At 42.6% G+C, this 17,880-nt stretch overlaps 1 protein-coding gene across 3 annotated transcripts in view; it reads left to right on the top strand.

The window, feature by feature from the left end:
• The window catches only part of PEBP4 (phosphatidylethanolamine binding protein 4), a 250,014-nt gene extending 232,407 nt beyond the window's left edge, over positions 1 to 17,607 (top strand). For all 3 annotated transcript variants that reach the window (XM_044437566.1, XM_044437565.1, XM_044437568.1), the window contains exon 7: positions 16,555 to 17,607. In XM_044437566.1, the coding sequence (XP_044293501.1) occupies positions 16,555 to 16,646 (92 nt within the window). In that variant the 3' untranslated portion in view covers positions 16,647 to 17,607. The remainder of the gene's footprint in view (positions 1 to 16,554) is intronic.
• Positions 17,608 to 17,880: the final 273 nt, after the last annotated feature.

Genomic DNA, 17,880 nt, shown 5'->3' with positions numbered 1-17,880 from the left:
TGTAAATAACGCAGATAACTTCTGCTACATTTGTGGCAAGGTTACATTAGCGTCTCAAAAGTGCAGTATGATGGCAGTGGTAAAAAAGGCAGACCACCTATATTTTGGATGCAAAATAGGGGATCAGGACAAGAGTTGCCCCCCACACACACACACATTATTGTTGCATTACATGTGCCACTTATCTGCGTCACTGGCTAAACAAGAAGAAAATGTCCATGCCTTTCACCTTCCCAATGGCGCGGTGGGGCAACTAACATGTCTATCAATACATCCTCCTTTTGTTCTTTTGTATAACTTTTCACTCTCATGGTCAACAGTACATTCCAGCAGGTACAATTTGCATGCTTTAGTATTGGTACAACAACCATTTTAGATCATAGCTAAATAGAACAGAAAAAGGTAATGCCTCTTCATAATTCATTGAGACCCCAGCAAGGTGATGTGACTTGAATATCAAGTTTTCATTTGGTTAGAACTATACTTTCAATATTAATATTTATCTTAGGTTCAGATTGGAGTTGCTGTGTCCGTTCCTCAAACTATATGCAGTGTAGACTGTGGCCACTAGTAGGTTCTCCGACACCTGGTATGATGCACTCCCATACCCTAACCCTCCTAAAAAGAAATCTTTTTCCTACTGTCAGTCAGGTTCATTTCAGAACAAAGTGAAGGCCTCATGCCATGGCTATTTTTGTTGCTCATGAAAAGGATGTATGGTCTGAAGAGCTCCAGCGAATGATCTGATTTTGTTTCTCTAGGCCACATGTGGGGCTGAGATATTTTTAGGAAATGAAGATGGCAGGAGGCCACTAGACAGTGCTTTCATCTGTAACATGCCCATTTTGTGGTGGTACCCAGGACAGTTTCTCAAATTGCCAGATTTGCCCACGGGCCCAAAAGTTTGTCCACTCCTGCCTCACAGAAATGCTGAGCATATTTTGCCTATCCCACTCACTGTTGTCTTTCAGACATAAATATCTGTAAATAATTAAACAGGGTAATCCTAGATCTGCTTTAATTAATCTAGAGGAAAGCTTGAGACCCATGCTGCCCAACAGTGTTGTCCTATAATTATGCCACATTGTTTTTTAATTATTCCATCTGCAGTTTATTTTGCTCCTCCCAGCACTTTGCCAGATGAATTCAGCTGTTTATGGCACTATGTATTTTCTTCCAGATGGATCAGGAAACTTTAGCTGAGTTGTTAGTCTTTAAGATAATTGGCCTCTTAGACTATAGAGGCAGTTCACACTAAGCACACAGCACTTTGTTGTAATATAGACTTGCAGAGCACAATGCATGACACATCCATGTTAGTTCTTGCTCAGAAAGGTGCTGATCACCTGTGTCTTGGTGATGAATAGAGTTGAGATGCCTTAATCAAAGAGCTTTCTAGCCCAGACAGCTCCTGATTAGATAAAAGACTACATGCAGAGAAATGATCTTATTACTTCAATAGGAGTTGCAAGGGCTCAGCAACCCCCACCCCCACCCCAAAATCAGGGTATCTATATGGATGGAGCAATATTTAATTTAAAGCAAACAGCCAATATTCAAGTGTAGGAGCTCCCAAACTGTCCTACAAGGCTCCCAACACCTTTCAAACTAAGTGCCACTAAAACAAAAGGAAGACTACAACTTTTTAGCAATTTAATCACACTTGTTTGGTCTGAGGAGTAAGAAGACTGGAAGAAAAGCAGGTGAGTCAGGGAGACTGTTTTAGGCCCAAAACCTACAGAGAGATCCTTGACAGACAAAAGCCCTCAGAAATCCTCATCACAGACATTCACAAAACAAGACAACGTTAGACATGCTTAAGCCCAGCTTTAATACACCTAATCTGTACTGGAGTTAGGCAAAGTATAGTATGCCTTCTTTTGGTAGAAGTAGAGAAGTTGCTTGGTACTTAACTTCCTGGCTTGAGCAAGGGACACAGTGAGAAAAGTCAAAGAAATATCACATATATTTGCACATGCATGCACAGGATAGTCATTGTTAGATGACTTTAAGGAGGTCTGCTTTAATTTTTTCAAGACAGAAAATTGCATGAATTTATATTGTCCAAATAAAATTTCCAAGAATAGAAAGTCCTGGCAGTTCCTTCCTACTTATTTTCTGTCTGCTCAATATATCTTCTTTACCTTAGCAGAACAGATCAGCCTAAGCCACAGAAAACTCCCCATATATGCAAGACAAGTTGCAAATTCCAAATCTCTGAAGTGTCTATGTCAAACATTTTAAAAATGCAATCCAGTGAAAAATAGCATCCTATTGTTCTAGGTCATGTTGTCACTTAATAAGTTGTTCCTCTTGCAATGGCATCACCAGCTGATGAGCTTCAGAGCTGTAGATTCTGACTGTTTCTAGAAATCTGAACCTGGTGCATTAGTATTATGAGTTTCAAACAGCTGTGCCAGGAAATTGACCCTCACCAGAGAGGTTCTGCTACTAAAACTATGGAAAATTATTTTTAGCCTTTTTCGCAGCTGAATCATACAACTATTCTCAGACATTTCTGCCAAATTCACAGGGTGCATTTATGAGGATTTGTTGTTTTCTAGATGACCTGATCATCCACCATATGGCTGATCCCTTGGATTTCAAGTGAGTGTCGATTCACACCTCTCAATCCATAAAGCATTTTGCCCCACATTATCTTCTGTTATTTCTACATCAGCAGAAGCAATAGGTAGAAAGAATTCCTAGAGAGTGGCTTTTACATTGAGTCAAAAGGATTTTTAAAAAGCAGAATCCATGAAATTCCTCTGTAAGATTCTGTGCTATGTAGCTGGCAAATAAAATCATCCATTACTGTGACTTAACAGTGAGGCCCAAGAACAATGTGGGAGTTGAGCTGGCAACCTTAACTTAACATACTGCATCTGGTCTTGCTTCATACTAGATCCTTCCTGTCGTTTTAACCCAGTATTTGTGTTGATTTAATAGACCCCTGTGCTTCTGTTGAATAAACATGAATTCCCAATATATTCCATCTGTTCAGTGCTGTCAAAATTAGTAGATGGGTGGGATACCTAATCAAAGAGCCTCCCACTGTAGGATGTATGTGATCATACTGAAAATGGTATGAGGAGATTCAGTTAGGAGACTAACCAAAAAGATGAAGCAAACTGAAATCCACACTTCTTTCATCCCAGCCGTGGAGGAAATTGTGGTCAAAGAGTTCTCATGTTACTGGTATTAAGGAACTGTTAAATATCAAGCATATGTTTGTTGTTGTTTGTTTGTTTGCTTAAATGCCAAGACTGGTAAGGATTTAAGAGGGGTTGTGGCTTTTTGTAGCCCTGTAGGGCAAGCAGTGGGGTACAAATCTGGTGTTTCCTCTCAAGAAGCACAGTTTGGCCAATTACATTCAAAAGTATAGGAAACGGGGCATAGAATGAAGCCATTCTTGTTCCAGTCTGGTGATGGTATTAAAGGTTTTGCCCTTCAGTTCTTAAACTGTGCTGAACTCTCAGCTAGACAAGGATGATAACCTTAAAACATATTCCTGGGATTTCTTACCTTGTATATTTCTTTGCAATGTAGGACATTTGCCAACTTCATCCTGGTAGAATTCATAATGCAATCTAATCTCATAAGGCTGCCGATTAGAAGAGTCAATATATAATGTATGTAATTCATAAATGCATTAAAAAGGAATCTGACAAAGTTGTGAAGAATAAATGTACCAGTGCTACTAGCCATAATAGCTAAGTGGAACTTCCATTTTCAGTAGCAGCCTAACTCTGAATACAGGTTGGAAAGGGACAAACTATGGGAGGACTTTATGCCCTGCTTGTGCACTTTCTAGGGGCATCTGGTTGACCATTGTGGGAAGCAGAATGTGGGACTAAATGGATGTTCCTTGTGACCCAGCTGTTCTTCTCTCGTGTTCTTATGATGTGCACAAGAGAGAAAAACAGATGAATAGGTAGGAGGAAGCAGAGGGGGGTCGTCTGCAGCAAGCGGGAGGGAAAGACATTTCCCCATAGTCTGCTGGTTGGATATTATTTCTTCATTTATCCAGCATTTCTATTTTGCCATATCTGCTAAAATGCCATCCAGCTAGCTAGATGGCAGAGTGGGAAGAAGGAAGTTAGCATGCATTTGTCTTCGAAAATTCTGCCATGGGTGTCTAGTCAGCAAGTAGTACCAATATGCTCATTATCCATGAATGTTTATGTGTTCTATTGTTTGGACTGCTTGGTCTCTCTTGCAGAGAAGTGTGTCATGTTGAATAACCATTTCAGCATAAACTTTCACCGGTATACAGAATGCTAACATTCGAAGCAGCTTCCCATGATTTTGGTGAAATGGGATATTGTTCCTCCCTAATTTAACACTTCACACTTTGGCTACAAGTAGTGCATACGATTAAGCATGTAAACTCTTATTAATTTCGGTGGGGCCTTGTTGTATGTAATTGAGCCCAAGGTTATAACCATAGCTGCCTTCTAGAAATTAGAAAATGTTTACACTTCAACAATTAAATTCCTTCCTAAAGTACGTTCACTCACAGTAACTATAACTTCAAACAAGTGTTTCAGTTCACATATATATTATTGATGGTCTTTTTAAATCCTAGAAAACCACATTTCACATAACAGGAACCACTTAATGACTGATTTAAGTGTAGATTTACCAAGTTAAATTTCAAGTGTCCAGAAGAGGGCACTAAACTGTGGCAGGTGTTGGTCTTTCATTTAAATACTTGGACAATTCAATGGAAAATGGAAGGAAGAAAGTGCCACTCAAGGAAGGAAAAGACAAATAGTCCTTGTGGGATTGCGGCAATTACCTTTGATGGGCCTTCATCACATTTGGGATTTGTGTGCATTTTTTCTTCTGGAGGAGGTATATCTGAATGCATTTCTGTATATTTTTGGATAATGTGAGCTGACATGCTCAGCAGCTGAGCAAAACAATGAAAACAAAAAGATTATGTGATACCAGTTGATAAGAGACGTGATAAAGAAATTCAGCCTCTTTGCCCTTTCAGCAGTAAATGTTATCTGCATGAGTTTAGCTAACTTGGGGGGTAATGTGCTATGCCTCCAACTGTCTGTGGGACCTGCAACAGATGTTCTTTGTTTTCTAGACACCAATTAGGAAATGTGTAAGAAAAGAACATCTGGAATCTGGATTATTTTCCCTGCTCACTTTTCTTCATCATAGTGAGAAAAGAACCTTCTTCCAGCCCTGGAGAGGATGGTTCATACACTTGTTGTATTTTTCCCACACTCTCGTTCATTCCATGGCAGCTACCTGTTATCCTTGCTTAGAAGGCCTTACTTCTGGGTAGTTCTTATGGGAGAGAAGGGGATGTACACGGGATTGCAATAAGAGGCCAGTGGCTGAAGCCCTGGCTGTGGGTTCCCTCGATCAAGTGATAATGATGCACTGGAGTTAATGTATTCTGGCTCACCTGGACCCTTATCTTACCTCTAAATCCAGTGGATGGTTTAGGTGCACTAACTACATTTTAGCTTCAGTGTCCCAATCTCCAAATGGGAATAGCAAACACTTCTTGCACATGCTTGTTGTTGCAGCAACAAACAAAATAAACATTGCAAAGCATTTAGCAAGTTAAAATGCATTTTTTGAGAAACAATAGATGTGCTTTAGCATGGCTTGTGTAAGTCTCTGCTCGTTCCCTGGGAAAACAGATCAACAACTGGATCTGACCACAAAAGGGTGGAGAATTCAGAACTAAGATATGAGTCCAGGTCAACCAATTCCAAGTTTTTCCTCTACTGGTGCATAAACCAAGTGTTGCCACACCAGTAGGTTGACTGGAAATTTCAAGTAGGAAGTCGGAACCTGTAGTTTTCTGTATACAGTAGATTACTATCTTAAAAGGTTTAATAACAATCTCCATCAGTATTGAAAGGCAGAGAAACCGGAGCCCCTCTTTCCATGAGGGACTTATTCTGCCATACAATTCAGGTTAACTTTGTTCCCAACTTAGATTCTGACTAGCAGAATGTTGTCACTGGAATGTGCCAAATCACATTTGCCTTTGTCATCTGCAAGGCACAAGTAAGGCTTCTCAGACCTTCTCAAGGATCCCTTTGGTGAGAATACAAATAACACATCACTATGTGGATCACAATGGTAAAAGTACTGATTTAATGCAGGAACCACCTTAGGATAAATTATACTTATCTAAATGGGTCAGTTCACACTAGGGCCATTAACAGACTTTCACAGGTTTTCTTCGACATAATGCGCAAAAGGGCTTCAGGGCTAGGCACCAAAGGTACCTGGAATACAGGTCCATAGGACAAAACAAAATGCGCACATTTACACATGCTAATTTACCTGCATTCCAGGATCTGTAAAGGACACTATCTTCTAGGGACATGCCTATTTGCAAAAAGGGGTGCATGGACAGAGGAGAAGAGGGCATTTAATTTTGGGGTGTGTGTGTGCGCATGTGGGTGTGTAGGGGGAACTTGATCAGAAAAATTCAAGAGGGAGCAGCAGGAGGTGGCACCTATGTGGCAAAAAGCCAGGTATTTTCTTTATTGTAGTAGCAGTAGTAGTATTTTGTTGCTCCATACCTTAACAACTACAGAGATAATTGTAATATAATCAAGACTTTTTCTGCTGTTAACCCAAAATTGTTTGTGCGGTATGTGGAGTTGTATTATTCAAATAAGATTCAGCTTGTTGGAGAATTCTGAAGGAAATGTTGCTAAGAATTGAGGAGTAATGTAAAGCATTCTCCAAACAATCCTGCAGAGGCAGGTTTTGCTGATACTTTCAGCAGGCTCTAAGTAGCAGTCGCTGCTTGGTCAGTCTCCACCTCAAGTGGATTGAAGAGAGCCACAACACAGGTATGCTTGGCATCATAATCAGAACCAAACAAGACTCTGCGAAGTGCTGTTAATGGTAAAAAAGGACTCCCGCCTACTGCCACTGAGGTGTCATTAATCTTTGCTGGAGAGCTTCAGGACCCCTATCACCCAGAAGAACCCGAGTGATGAGGCAGATAAATTATAGCTCTGCTGATACCGGGACAAAGTATGTTTCTAACTGGGGGCTCTTCTATCAGTAGCAGGAGCCATTCAGAATACCATGACCTGCAAAGCTGTGCACCACATGGGATTTGGCACTGTTCCTTGTGTGCCTACGTGTCTCACAAGATATCCTTGCTTGCTCACATTTTGCTCACAAGTGCAATGGGGGCAGGAAAATCAGATTCATGTGAGAAATGGTTGGCACATGAGATAGAGCTAGTGCAACCGACCTGCAGTCTGACACTGTGACTGCCATGGACAGACAGGTTATGCAATAGAGAGATGCCCCGTTCAAGTTCCTCACGTGATGAAGACGAAAGGGGAGGAGTGCATTTCCCTCACCCTTGCCTCCTTTTCTCCTCACCCTCGGCTTGCAGTTTGCAGTCTTGAGTTCTTAATTGTGCAAGGATCCTTCAAAAGCAGAGAGGGCTGCATTCCATTCCTGTTTTTGCCTACAGCTCATGGTCAGCAATGAGCATTATAATGGTGGAGTGAGAAAGGGAGAGCTAGCAAACTGGTTTCCATTCTCCTTCGTCGCTTGATGTGAATGTCTGAATACTTTATAAAGTCTCAGGAGTAAAGAGAGGTTGGTTAATGTTGCTGCGGCAGGAAACACTATGATTGGCAGCATGAGTGTGTGCTTATGTGGAAGAGAAAGAGAGAGGTTGTGGTAATGGAGTTGGCATTACTCACAGGGCCTAAGAAGAGCTGGGTATGGGTTTGGCGAAAAGTAGCTGTACGGGGACAAAATCTGGCCTCAGTCCGTGAACATGAATTCCTGATCCCAGCCCAAGTGGCACCGAGCGGGGTTTTGGCAAGGCCATGTTCTACCCGCTATGCTTCACTATCACCAGTCATCTGTTCAATGGAAATCATTGCGATGGCAACAGCAGATGTTTGCTGTACACTTTCAGCTTCGCAGGCTGAGCAATAGCTCAGATAAGGGCAAGACTTTATGATATAATTCTGCAGGAAATGAGCTCCAGCTTTGGGCCAGGCCAAGCGTGAAGTCCCGCATTGTTCAGACACAAAATGGATTTCAGCCCTGCTGACCCACAGTGGCTCACGCTTACTTCCCTCTGCCCCCACCCCGTTCTTGGGTTCTGGTGAGTCACTGGCACCCAAATTAGTGTGGATGAGTTGGCCATTTCATATCTAAGCAATAAGGGCTGAAACATACTGACAAAGAGAAATGTTTAAAACTCTGCCTCTGTGCTAGAAAGAGTGGAGGCGTCCATGGGATTCCCACTTCAACCAGCAAGGATGGGTTTGATAGGAAGAGGAAGGGAAGATGGGCTCTCACTCCTTGTTTTTCATAAGATCGAACACTGAAAGGAATGAAATAAATTCTTGGTCGCCCCGTTAACACAATCACCATGTACGTCTTCCTTTTCTTCCTTACTGAATTCTTTCCTGCCACCAACTGTTCCCATATAAAACTGATCAGACCCTAGGGTCATCCTCTGAGAACCTTCTTCAGGCCCCCAACAAAGAGGTGGGGTGAATAGTGCAAAGGAGCGAGCCTTTTCTATGGGGGCACTCCAGTTGCAAAATAACTTCCTGAGAGAGGCTCACCTGGTACCTACACAGTGACCATTTTGGCAACAGGTGAAGGCCTTATTTTTTGAGACTTTTAGTCTTTCAGTTTCATTTTTAAATATATTGTTGTGTCTTTAGAGCTTTACCTTGTTGCTTTTCTTTTATTTCGGTTTTATCCTATTTTAAACTTCAAGACGTTTATGTTATGTCTTAAAATGTTGTAATTTTTATGAATTGTCTGGGGAGTTTGGGCTGTTGGAATTAAATACATCACCCAGAATACCCACCCATGTATGAAGCAGTTCTTCACCCCAGCCCAGTGTCTTTGCCGTGTTGAAGAATTGCTGCCACACTCTTGAGACACACACAATTCTTCTTAACAACCATACCGGTGTATAATGGTTCCAAAAATAGAATTCAGGTATGAAGGTGAACTGGCAGCAGAGCAAAGGTTATTGGTTCCACTCAGAATGGCTATTGGTTTTATGTCCTGGTGAAGTTTGGACAGGTGGCTGGCAACCCATTAAGATGGCCCTTTCTCATCCCCCTTTCCACTTGACAGCAGTCAAGAAAAACCAAAGGGGAAAAGGCCTATTTGGAACCTCACATTTGTGCATCTGCAAACATCTACACTTATGTAAGTGAGGCTAAAAATATTTTGAAAAAATATGAACCTATTTTGTGCAATATTTATGTGCAAAACAAAAAAAAACAGTTCTGCTATTTACTTACAGCACCCCAAGCTGCCAGTTGGGCACTTTGAAGGGGCAGCCAGATGCTGTCAAAATGGGGATTGTGCAAGTTGACTGTCAAGCCAGTTTTTGCAATTCCAAGGAGGAAAATAATCACACACACAGCTGAAAACAGCTCTCAGTCGTGGAAGGGAAGAAGAGGTTACTCAGTCTTGTCATGATGTATCCTGGGATCCTTGCTGGGGAACCGAAGGAAAGGAAGGGGACCAACAGCCCATGGGGAACCCGATCATTTGTTGGGTGCACTACAGTTATTTGTTGGGTGCACTACATTTGTTGTGCACCCAATCATTTGTTGGGTGCACTACAGATTATCTGCAGATCAACCAACCCACTGTGGCTTATTGCCAGGGTGGCTTATCATGTTCTGTAAACCTGCCTATTATCTGTAAGAAAGAGGTGGCAAAACACCTCTAGAAGTAAGGAGGCAACATTCAGTGTCCTATCACCTGTAATTGTTTGCTTGTTCTTGTTTAAAAGATTTCTTTTACCTGCCTGTCATGTGCATTGCTCTTACAAGATAGTTTACAAGCCCCACCATCCCCTTCATGAAGGGAGGCAAGATCCCTTCATTATATCTTCATCATCATCATCATCATCTGCCCCAAAGCTCTCCGGCAGTTCACAACATTAAGTCACCCATCCAGATATTAACCAGGCCTGACCCTGACCCTGCTGAGCTTCCAAGATTTGGCAGGATCAGGCACTTCAGGCTAGATGGAAGCTAGATCCAGTGTGAGGAAGACATGATTTCTTTCTTGCTTAGGATGGATTTGGTGGGTCATGTTTTTCATTTGATTGCGGTTATCATTATGTGATAATTTAATTTGAAAATTCTGCAGTAAATTTGCCCTCAGTGAACTTAGCACTATGTGAACTCTTGCTTGGATATGTAGATGAAACATGCAAGGGAAAATATTCATGCACATAAAGAAGTGAAATTCTGTGTGATACCCATCCAGAAGGGGGAGTGGTGAGCAAAGGTTAAATGACCTGCTATCCTGCACAGGGAGACAGGAATGCCATGTAGATCTAAGAATCTCAACCCACAGAAAAATCCAACTTCATCCCAGAATAATAGTGTATATCTTCACTGTATCTCAACTGATCTCTCGTCAGGAGCTTCTCCTGGGAGTTCAACCAAAACTTGGAGTGCCCCTTCCAAGGACTAGAATCAGTGTTCTTCCCCACCCCCATCCCATTTCCCAGCTCCCAAGTGGTTGAGGCTGGACATGTCCCTAAGCTAGGAAGTACTCCATCCATTGCTGAACCCAGAGCTATTTTCATTTTCAAGTGACACAAGTTGCTTTTTTTCCTCAGTCTTATTTGCAATTGGTGATTGTCAGGGCAAAACCAGAGCCTTGAGCAGCCATACCTGAAACTATACCCACTCCAGCTAAGGATCTTAGCTTTCCATTGCTAGAACTGGAGAAAGGGGGCTAAAGTCAAAATCAGAAGTACAGAATGCAGGAGATGCTGCTTTGTTGACCAGGCAAGGGAGGAAGGCTAAGCTCCTCGTGTTTACACCCGACTTAATCAAACCATCTGTTTCATATTGACTGCCAATCAAAGGAAAGAGCCTCTTTTCTCAAGTTCTGTGTCTCCATAAGGGTATGAAGCCTGAGCCAGCACATTATTAGGTAACCACTAACCGTAAGCCCCAGCCTAGTTTTGAGTCCCTGAGAGTAACTTCAGCATTTTTATACCGTGTAAAATGATAAAGATTCCAGCCAAGGCAGGGACAAAACTAAATCTCTCTGGTGCACCACAGTGGATGTTGTGAATAGGATTCAGATTTGGCAAGTACCAGGGATGTTGCTGTGTGTTGCAACTTGGAAGCACAAAGCAAATGGACATCAGTTCAGTGCCAAATGAGGCAAAATGTTGCTGCGCAGGTTTTGCAGTAAGTTGCCTTTCTTCCTTTATGTAGAATGCTGGATACTATTCCCAGGAATTTGATTTGATTTTGCTCCCTCAAAAAAGAGTGGTGGGCCCCATGGAAAAAGGGAATGAGCCAGTGCTGCACAATCTGTAGACTCCCAGTTCCATGGCTGACACTTCCTTGGAATTCACCAATTCCAATAGTGTCATCCAAAGTGAGGAGGAAGCAACCCTTGTTGTAGAGCTGAGACATTTATCTCTTGCACAGTAGTAGTCACAGAAAACCTCCACTCTCTTGCTGTCTAGAACTGAGTCATCAAAGGCCAACAGGCATGCATAAGCTCGCTCTTCCTCCAGCTCCTCCTTAGGTTTGTAGTAGCAAAGAGAAGGCACTTGAACTCAGCTGCATCTTCACTTGTTCATCAGTGGACCCACTGCCTCGGAGGCAGATGATGAAGCAACTGTTCTTTGCTCACTGTTTTGCAAGACCTGCAGGGTCGGTTTGTTGTGTTTATTAATCTGCTAAGATTTGCATTTCGATAAAGTAGGCAGCCTTCCTGGCCCTGCAACAATCCCTGTGTCACAAGCCAGTATGGGTGGGTCCAGGAAGAATGGAATAATAACAGCCCATAAGATCCTGTAAACTAAGGCTGCTTCCAGAAGCAAGGTTCCTAATGTTACCCATAAGAAGATACAGTGCTGCTGGTCCTTCTTCCTTGACAGATTTTTTTTTCTGGTATGAAAGCAGCAGCAGCAATGAGGAAACCTGGGGAAGGCTACCTGTCAAAGGTGATACTGGGACCACCTGCAGAATGTTGTGAAAGTGGCAGCGTAATTGCATAATGAAAGCCTCAATGGAAGAATCCTTGCATCCCCTTCTCATACCATAGTTGTGTGAAGCACTTTTAATTCCTACAATACTACATATTGATCAGTTTAAGTGAAGGCTGCAAGCTTATAAACTCCCAATTTTAAGGAAATAGATTACTATAAAAATGAACTACCCCACTCTCCCTTTTTCAATCTTATCTGGTACTTTAAATTGTAATATTTCTCTTAGCGGTTCCGTGTAATCAAGGTGGGCAGCCCTACTGCTTGTGGGTGGGTGCTGGGCAGGACCCAGGCATGGTGTTTGAAAAGGTGTACTTTATCCGGCGCAGAAGCCGCTGGCCTAGACCGGCAAGCCTTTGCCATAATTCAGGGAGAGGGAATCAAGACCAAATCATGTTTGAAGTATTTATGGTAACTTATTTCCCTATACCTGAACACCTATTTTCCAGAACTTGTGAGATTTGTTGAAGCCAATCAGAAGCAGAACTTTTCCACATGAAACTTTTGAACCAGGACTTCCTCCAGGTTCTTTCAGAGGTGTTGTGAGAGTTCTTGGCAGCTCCCATGTTTTCCCAACCTATGTATGTCTGTGCCATTTGCAGCATAACCTTACACTGGTGAATGAACTAACTCTTTCCACAACCTTCTTTTGTCCTATTTTTGCCCTTTCATGGGTGAAATAGCCATATGCCTTTGTCTGCATCTACACAGGTATGTATATGCATGTAGAATCCAACGTGATTTGTACACTTTTTATTTTTGGCTTACACAAATTCAGAGCTTCAACCTTCCCACTTCTTTTCTAAGCATTCCTTCAACATTTAACTGAATGAAGCACAATAGCACAACCATACCAGTAGGTGGAAGTGATTAAGCTTCACTGTAGCAAAAAATACTACATTGTCCCTATTCCGAAAAAAGCAGGTAAAACTGGTTGAAAGTAAGGGTGATTTTATTGCTCAAGGATGACAACATCTAAAGCATCTGCAAACTACTGCAAATTGGTGTAAACCATCGTGAGATTCACTAGAATAAATAATGGTATAGAAACGTTTTAAATAAATAAATAAAATAAAGAAGGACAAGGGGTAGACAATAAAAGTCACAGGCAGCCAGATCTAGAGTCTCAAAATATCTGAGACTGAGGGTATGATCCTTTACATGCTAAGTCAGGAAAAAGTCCTGCAGCTCCCATTGTGTCCCAGCCAGCACTTGTCCAAAGTCCAACTCATCACATCACAAACACTGGAGTGCCCCGCAAATAATTAGTATCAGCAAGGATCCTAATAGAACTGCACTCAAGACAACTACTTCACACATGCGCATGCACGCACAGAGATGCACAAGCTCTTGCTGTGGACCATCTACTCAGAGTCACAGGTCCTGAAGAGAATACAGTTCCGAGTGGCAGTGACCGGGGGACCACTGGAGAGGAGGGCAGTTTTTGTGGATTTCCCACTGTGGGAAACAAGAAGCTGTATCTGATAGATCTTGCAAGGTCTAAGCTTGCAAGGCTTTTCTTACATTTTTATAAACTGCCAAGGGCACTGCATGCAATAAGGGTAAAAGTAGCACACTTTCGTTCCCTGCTGTGAAAGGTGGCTAATGTTCCAAGCTCAGAACGTGCAGTTCCCCACTGCCCTCGGCTAAAGAAGTAGGAACAGCTACTGCAGAATCAGAGCGAAGCTGGGAGAAAAGTGCCTGGAGCAAAAGAGCAGGAGGAACTGGGGGAAAGGAAGCTTTTGCTCCCTTCACCTGTGCACAGCTTTGTTGTATCTCTGTGATGCCCACACATACAGCACCCAACCACCTTGCTGTGAACATGAATGGAGCCTGCCCCTTTCAAATGTTTCTGCCCCGCTCACATTTAATTTTGCCCTGAAGCATCACCACTGGAGCCAGGGTGCTGCGAATTCGTCACTCAAGGCATGTAACACCCAGGGTTTCCTGTTCAAGTTAATGGGCATGGAAGCGATCGCTCTGGGGCTACATGCAATTTCACTTCTTGTTTCTCAGTAAATTCATTTTTATCCATAGTTCTTAGGTCATGGGATCAGAGTTTTGCAGGGAGAGGGGTTTTACATTAAAACAACGACAGCAACAAGGACTGTGGCTTGTCTTCTTCCCACACAGCCAGCCGTGTAATTTAGAAGAGAAGAATGTTACTACAATTACAGCTGGAAACATGTGTGTGCGCACGTGTGTGGGCTGAGCAGTGCTCTAGCGCCATATGGAAGCTGACATGGGCCACTCCAGCATACAGAGGGAGGAATGGTCGAAGGGGAGGGAGTGGCCGAGGCTCAATAGGTCTTTGAATAGTGGGAAGTAGTGAGCATCAGGGGGTGAATCACATTTCCTTGACAAATAGCTCAGTGAAGGGAGGAGTCCCCTGTGTTGCCTTCCCCACGTGAGCATAGCCACACTGGTAGCTGGGGATTTCCAGGGCTCCTTTGGGGTGGGCTGGTGGGAAGTGATGAGAAGCATTTTTTCCAAGTCATAAGAGGAATCACATGTGAGACCAAGTTAGAATTTAAAAGAACAGATAGCATGAAGTGTGAAAACAAAGATATGTCCTTCCCTCTGGAAACCAGGAAGTTCACATGAAGCACTCTAGCTGTTTTCTGTTGGTGCAGTTTGTAGCAGACAAGAGAAAATCTCCAAGAAATCTTACTACCATTGACTTGAACTTGGGCCAGTATAGCTCAAAGTTTCAAGTTCAGTATGTGTTACTCATCCTTCAAACAAAAGTAACCAGGACAGCTTAAATGGCATTAAACACAATGAAGTGCCATTCAAGAATACTATACATTTCTGGATCATTGCTAGATTCTCTAAGTGGGATGGTGTAAATGCAACACCAAGGGGTTGGTCCCAACAGCCTTCTTGGACCGTTCCATCTCTGCTATTCTATGATTGTATAAAATGCACATATGCTATTCCAATTTCCTGGGAATTGTAGTTTAGCAAAGGTGCTGAGAGTTCTCTTTTAGAGATCTTTGATTCCACTCACACAACTGAATAAATAGTTATTTAAACCAGTTTAAGGCTGCAAAGCTATACCAAGTTATTCTGTGCAACTGTATAAAAATAGATAGGCCTGTTGTGTAAATCTCATGGAAGATATACTCTTGGTTTGCTTCTGCCTCATATATCCTTAACGTCTTGTTGCGCCAATGCAGAATGATGTGCAGGTAGAATTCAGAGGATGTGGAGCTTTCAAGTACACATACAAAGAGAACCAGGGTGGAGCGTGGTTGATGGCAACGAGGAATAGGACTACCACAGTGGCTGCAACAATATTGTGAGACTCCTTGCTTTGTAAAGCGTGGATGATCCCATCCCCAGCTGCTTTTCAGTGGTTGAAAAAGACATTTTTATTCCTACAGGCTCTTGCCTGATTAGTATCTGCAGTTTGGTGTAAAGATTACATTCCCCCCCCCCCCGGGGGTCTCTGTTGTATTTTTTATTGTATTTTATTGTACTTTATAACATTGTGATTTAAATTGTTGAAAGCCTCCCTGAATAATTCATAGATCCTGGAAAGATGGGATAGGAATCTCTGAATGAACGAATGAACGAACAAACAAACAAACAAACACAAGTTATCAAGCAAAACAGTAAGGGGCATATGTCTCTCAGATAAGGAGTTTATGAAGGAATATTGTATGTAGCTAGAAGAGTTGCTATGAAGTTTACCCCTAAAATTCAGAATTCTTTCCTTTTTGAATTGAACACATTTCTCACCTCTCTTGGAAAACTCCATCATTAAACTGTCCCCAAAAGTAATTCAGTCCAGCTTCTGCTTTGCAAAGGCCATCTCAATCCACTTTCAAGATTTGGGTTGGACGTAAACATCACTAGAAAGCACAGGCTACTGGCAGGGAGACATATCAGGTAAGCAAAGGCATTGTCTAGTCATTCCTGGCCAAATGATTTGGGTGGGCAGAGGAGATGAGAGCACACAGTGGGTAACTGCTGTGCAGTAAAGGGTGTTGCCACATCCTTCCTGTGATGTAGAACTGAAGGCCTTGCACTGGGGCTTAGGAAAGCACATGTGCACACACTTTCAATCCTTAAGGTGTGTTGTTTGTACAGTACAACTACATTTTCAAGAGCCCCTTTGGCACTCAGACGTGACTCTGCCCTATTAGCATATAAAATGGAAGAACAGAGCAGGGGCTCTGATTTTAGAGGGAAAGGGGTGTGTGGGGTGTTATGGAGATCCCAGTCAGCTTTTCAATCACAGCTTACCTCCCCACAGTTTGTCTGCCCCCACTCCTGGGTACGCTACTCCTCAGCAAGACTGTGAGAGTACCTTTGGCTAAAGGCTGGCTACCACACGGAATTAAAAAGCAGATCCAGGAGTGGCTTAACTACCTACACCCATGGGGCTCAGTCCCAGCTTGATCAGTGTGCGTCTAGGTTTAAGCAGATAATTCTGCCTCTATGGAGTATAGGCAGAGGCTGAGCTGTAGAATCCAGGGCCATTCCAGTAGTGATTTCAGTCATTTCTCTTGCCTTTCTAGGTTCCTGGAAAGTGGAGAACTTTGTGAATAAGTTCCAGCTTGGAACACCTGTAGCTTCAGCCCAGTTTATGACCAAGCATTACAGCGACTAGGAGCAGCTGCTGCAGCGTTCCCCTTTGCTCCGAGAAGCTCTGGCTTGCATTTTCCTCTTCAGAACAGAAGGGTGACTCAACTGTCTTTATGCAACACCCACCTGTTGGCATGTCAAACACATTAAAATCCATTTCCTTGGGGCTTTGTCAAACTCACTGTGATTTGCACTCTTAGGATGCTAACCTTCTTCCTGCTTAGTTTCACTTAGCTCTGAAGAGGTTTGTATGGGCACTTCTACCTGTTTGGACATTCTCGAGCGAATCGTATGGGGGTGGGGGAGCAGTACCTGGAGGACGTCTATGGGTGCTTTGAGTTCTTTTCATGTTAGTCTAATCCCAACACATCCCATCCTAAGCAGTCTATAACTCTCACTATGCATATCCTTGCCCCCAGCAGCTAGGATGTCTGGGGAAGCTTCTTCTCCTGAAAGTATAATTGTGTGCATTTTTCTGGAAGCAAGTGTGTATCACAAGCCTTCTTGCTCATTAGGCTTACAAATTACAAAATAAAAAGTCAAAGAAGCTGGGCCTCTCAGAGATACTGGTTGCACCTGTCCCTTTCCCCAGAGCTAGTTTGGTTCAGATCCTACTCTGATTTTTCATTCAAAGAGGCATAAAGAAAAGTTCCCCTACTGCAGCTTTTTGTGGGGCAAGTAGATTGCATCCAGTGCCTGTGAACCTTTCAAACCATTGTGTTCTTTGTGTTCTTACCAAGTTTTAAATGCTTTCTCCCATCCAATACTGCTGCTATCGCTGAAGGACCCAAGCTGTACAGGTGCTTTTTGCTTAGCATATTCTCTTGGCACTAAACTGCTCATTTCTTTTATAGTGCTTCCCTTCATAATCTCCTTTCCAACCCAAGTATACAATTAACACTTCTGAGTTGTGTGTGTTTTTTCCCCTTTAAATAAATACCTGCTACATTCTGCAAGAATCACAATAAAGACAAATCTGCTTGTGACTTGGTTGTTCTCTACTTTTTGTATTGCAGGACTGGGAAATTCAGTCTAATTCTCACTTGCCTTGGCATTATATTTATATTCCCACAATTTCTGCAAGTATCATCACGTTGTTTGGGGACTTCTACTCCTCCACATGTCTCTATACAGCCCTCAGGACAGCATAGAAGAGTAAGAAGCCATAACAAAAGTACTTTTTTACTGAAAACAATGGGTCAGACAGTAACAAATGCAAAATATTGTTTTTAAAAAGTATCTGCATCTGTAGCAAGGCA

The sequence above is a fragment of the Varanus komodoensis genome, unplaced genomic scaffold, assembly GCF_004798865.1.
Source record: "Varanus komodoensis strain SLA01 unplaced genomic scaffold, ASM479886v1 scaffold30, whole genome shotgun sequence".
NCBI classification, from domain to species: Eukaryota; Metazoa; Chordata; class Lepidosauria; order Squamata; family Varanidae; genus Varanus; species Varanus komodoensis.
The sequence above is the reverse complement of the archived record's forward strand: the minus strand, read 5'-3'. Positions and strand labels throughout refer to the sequence as shown.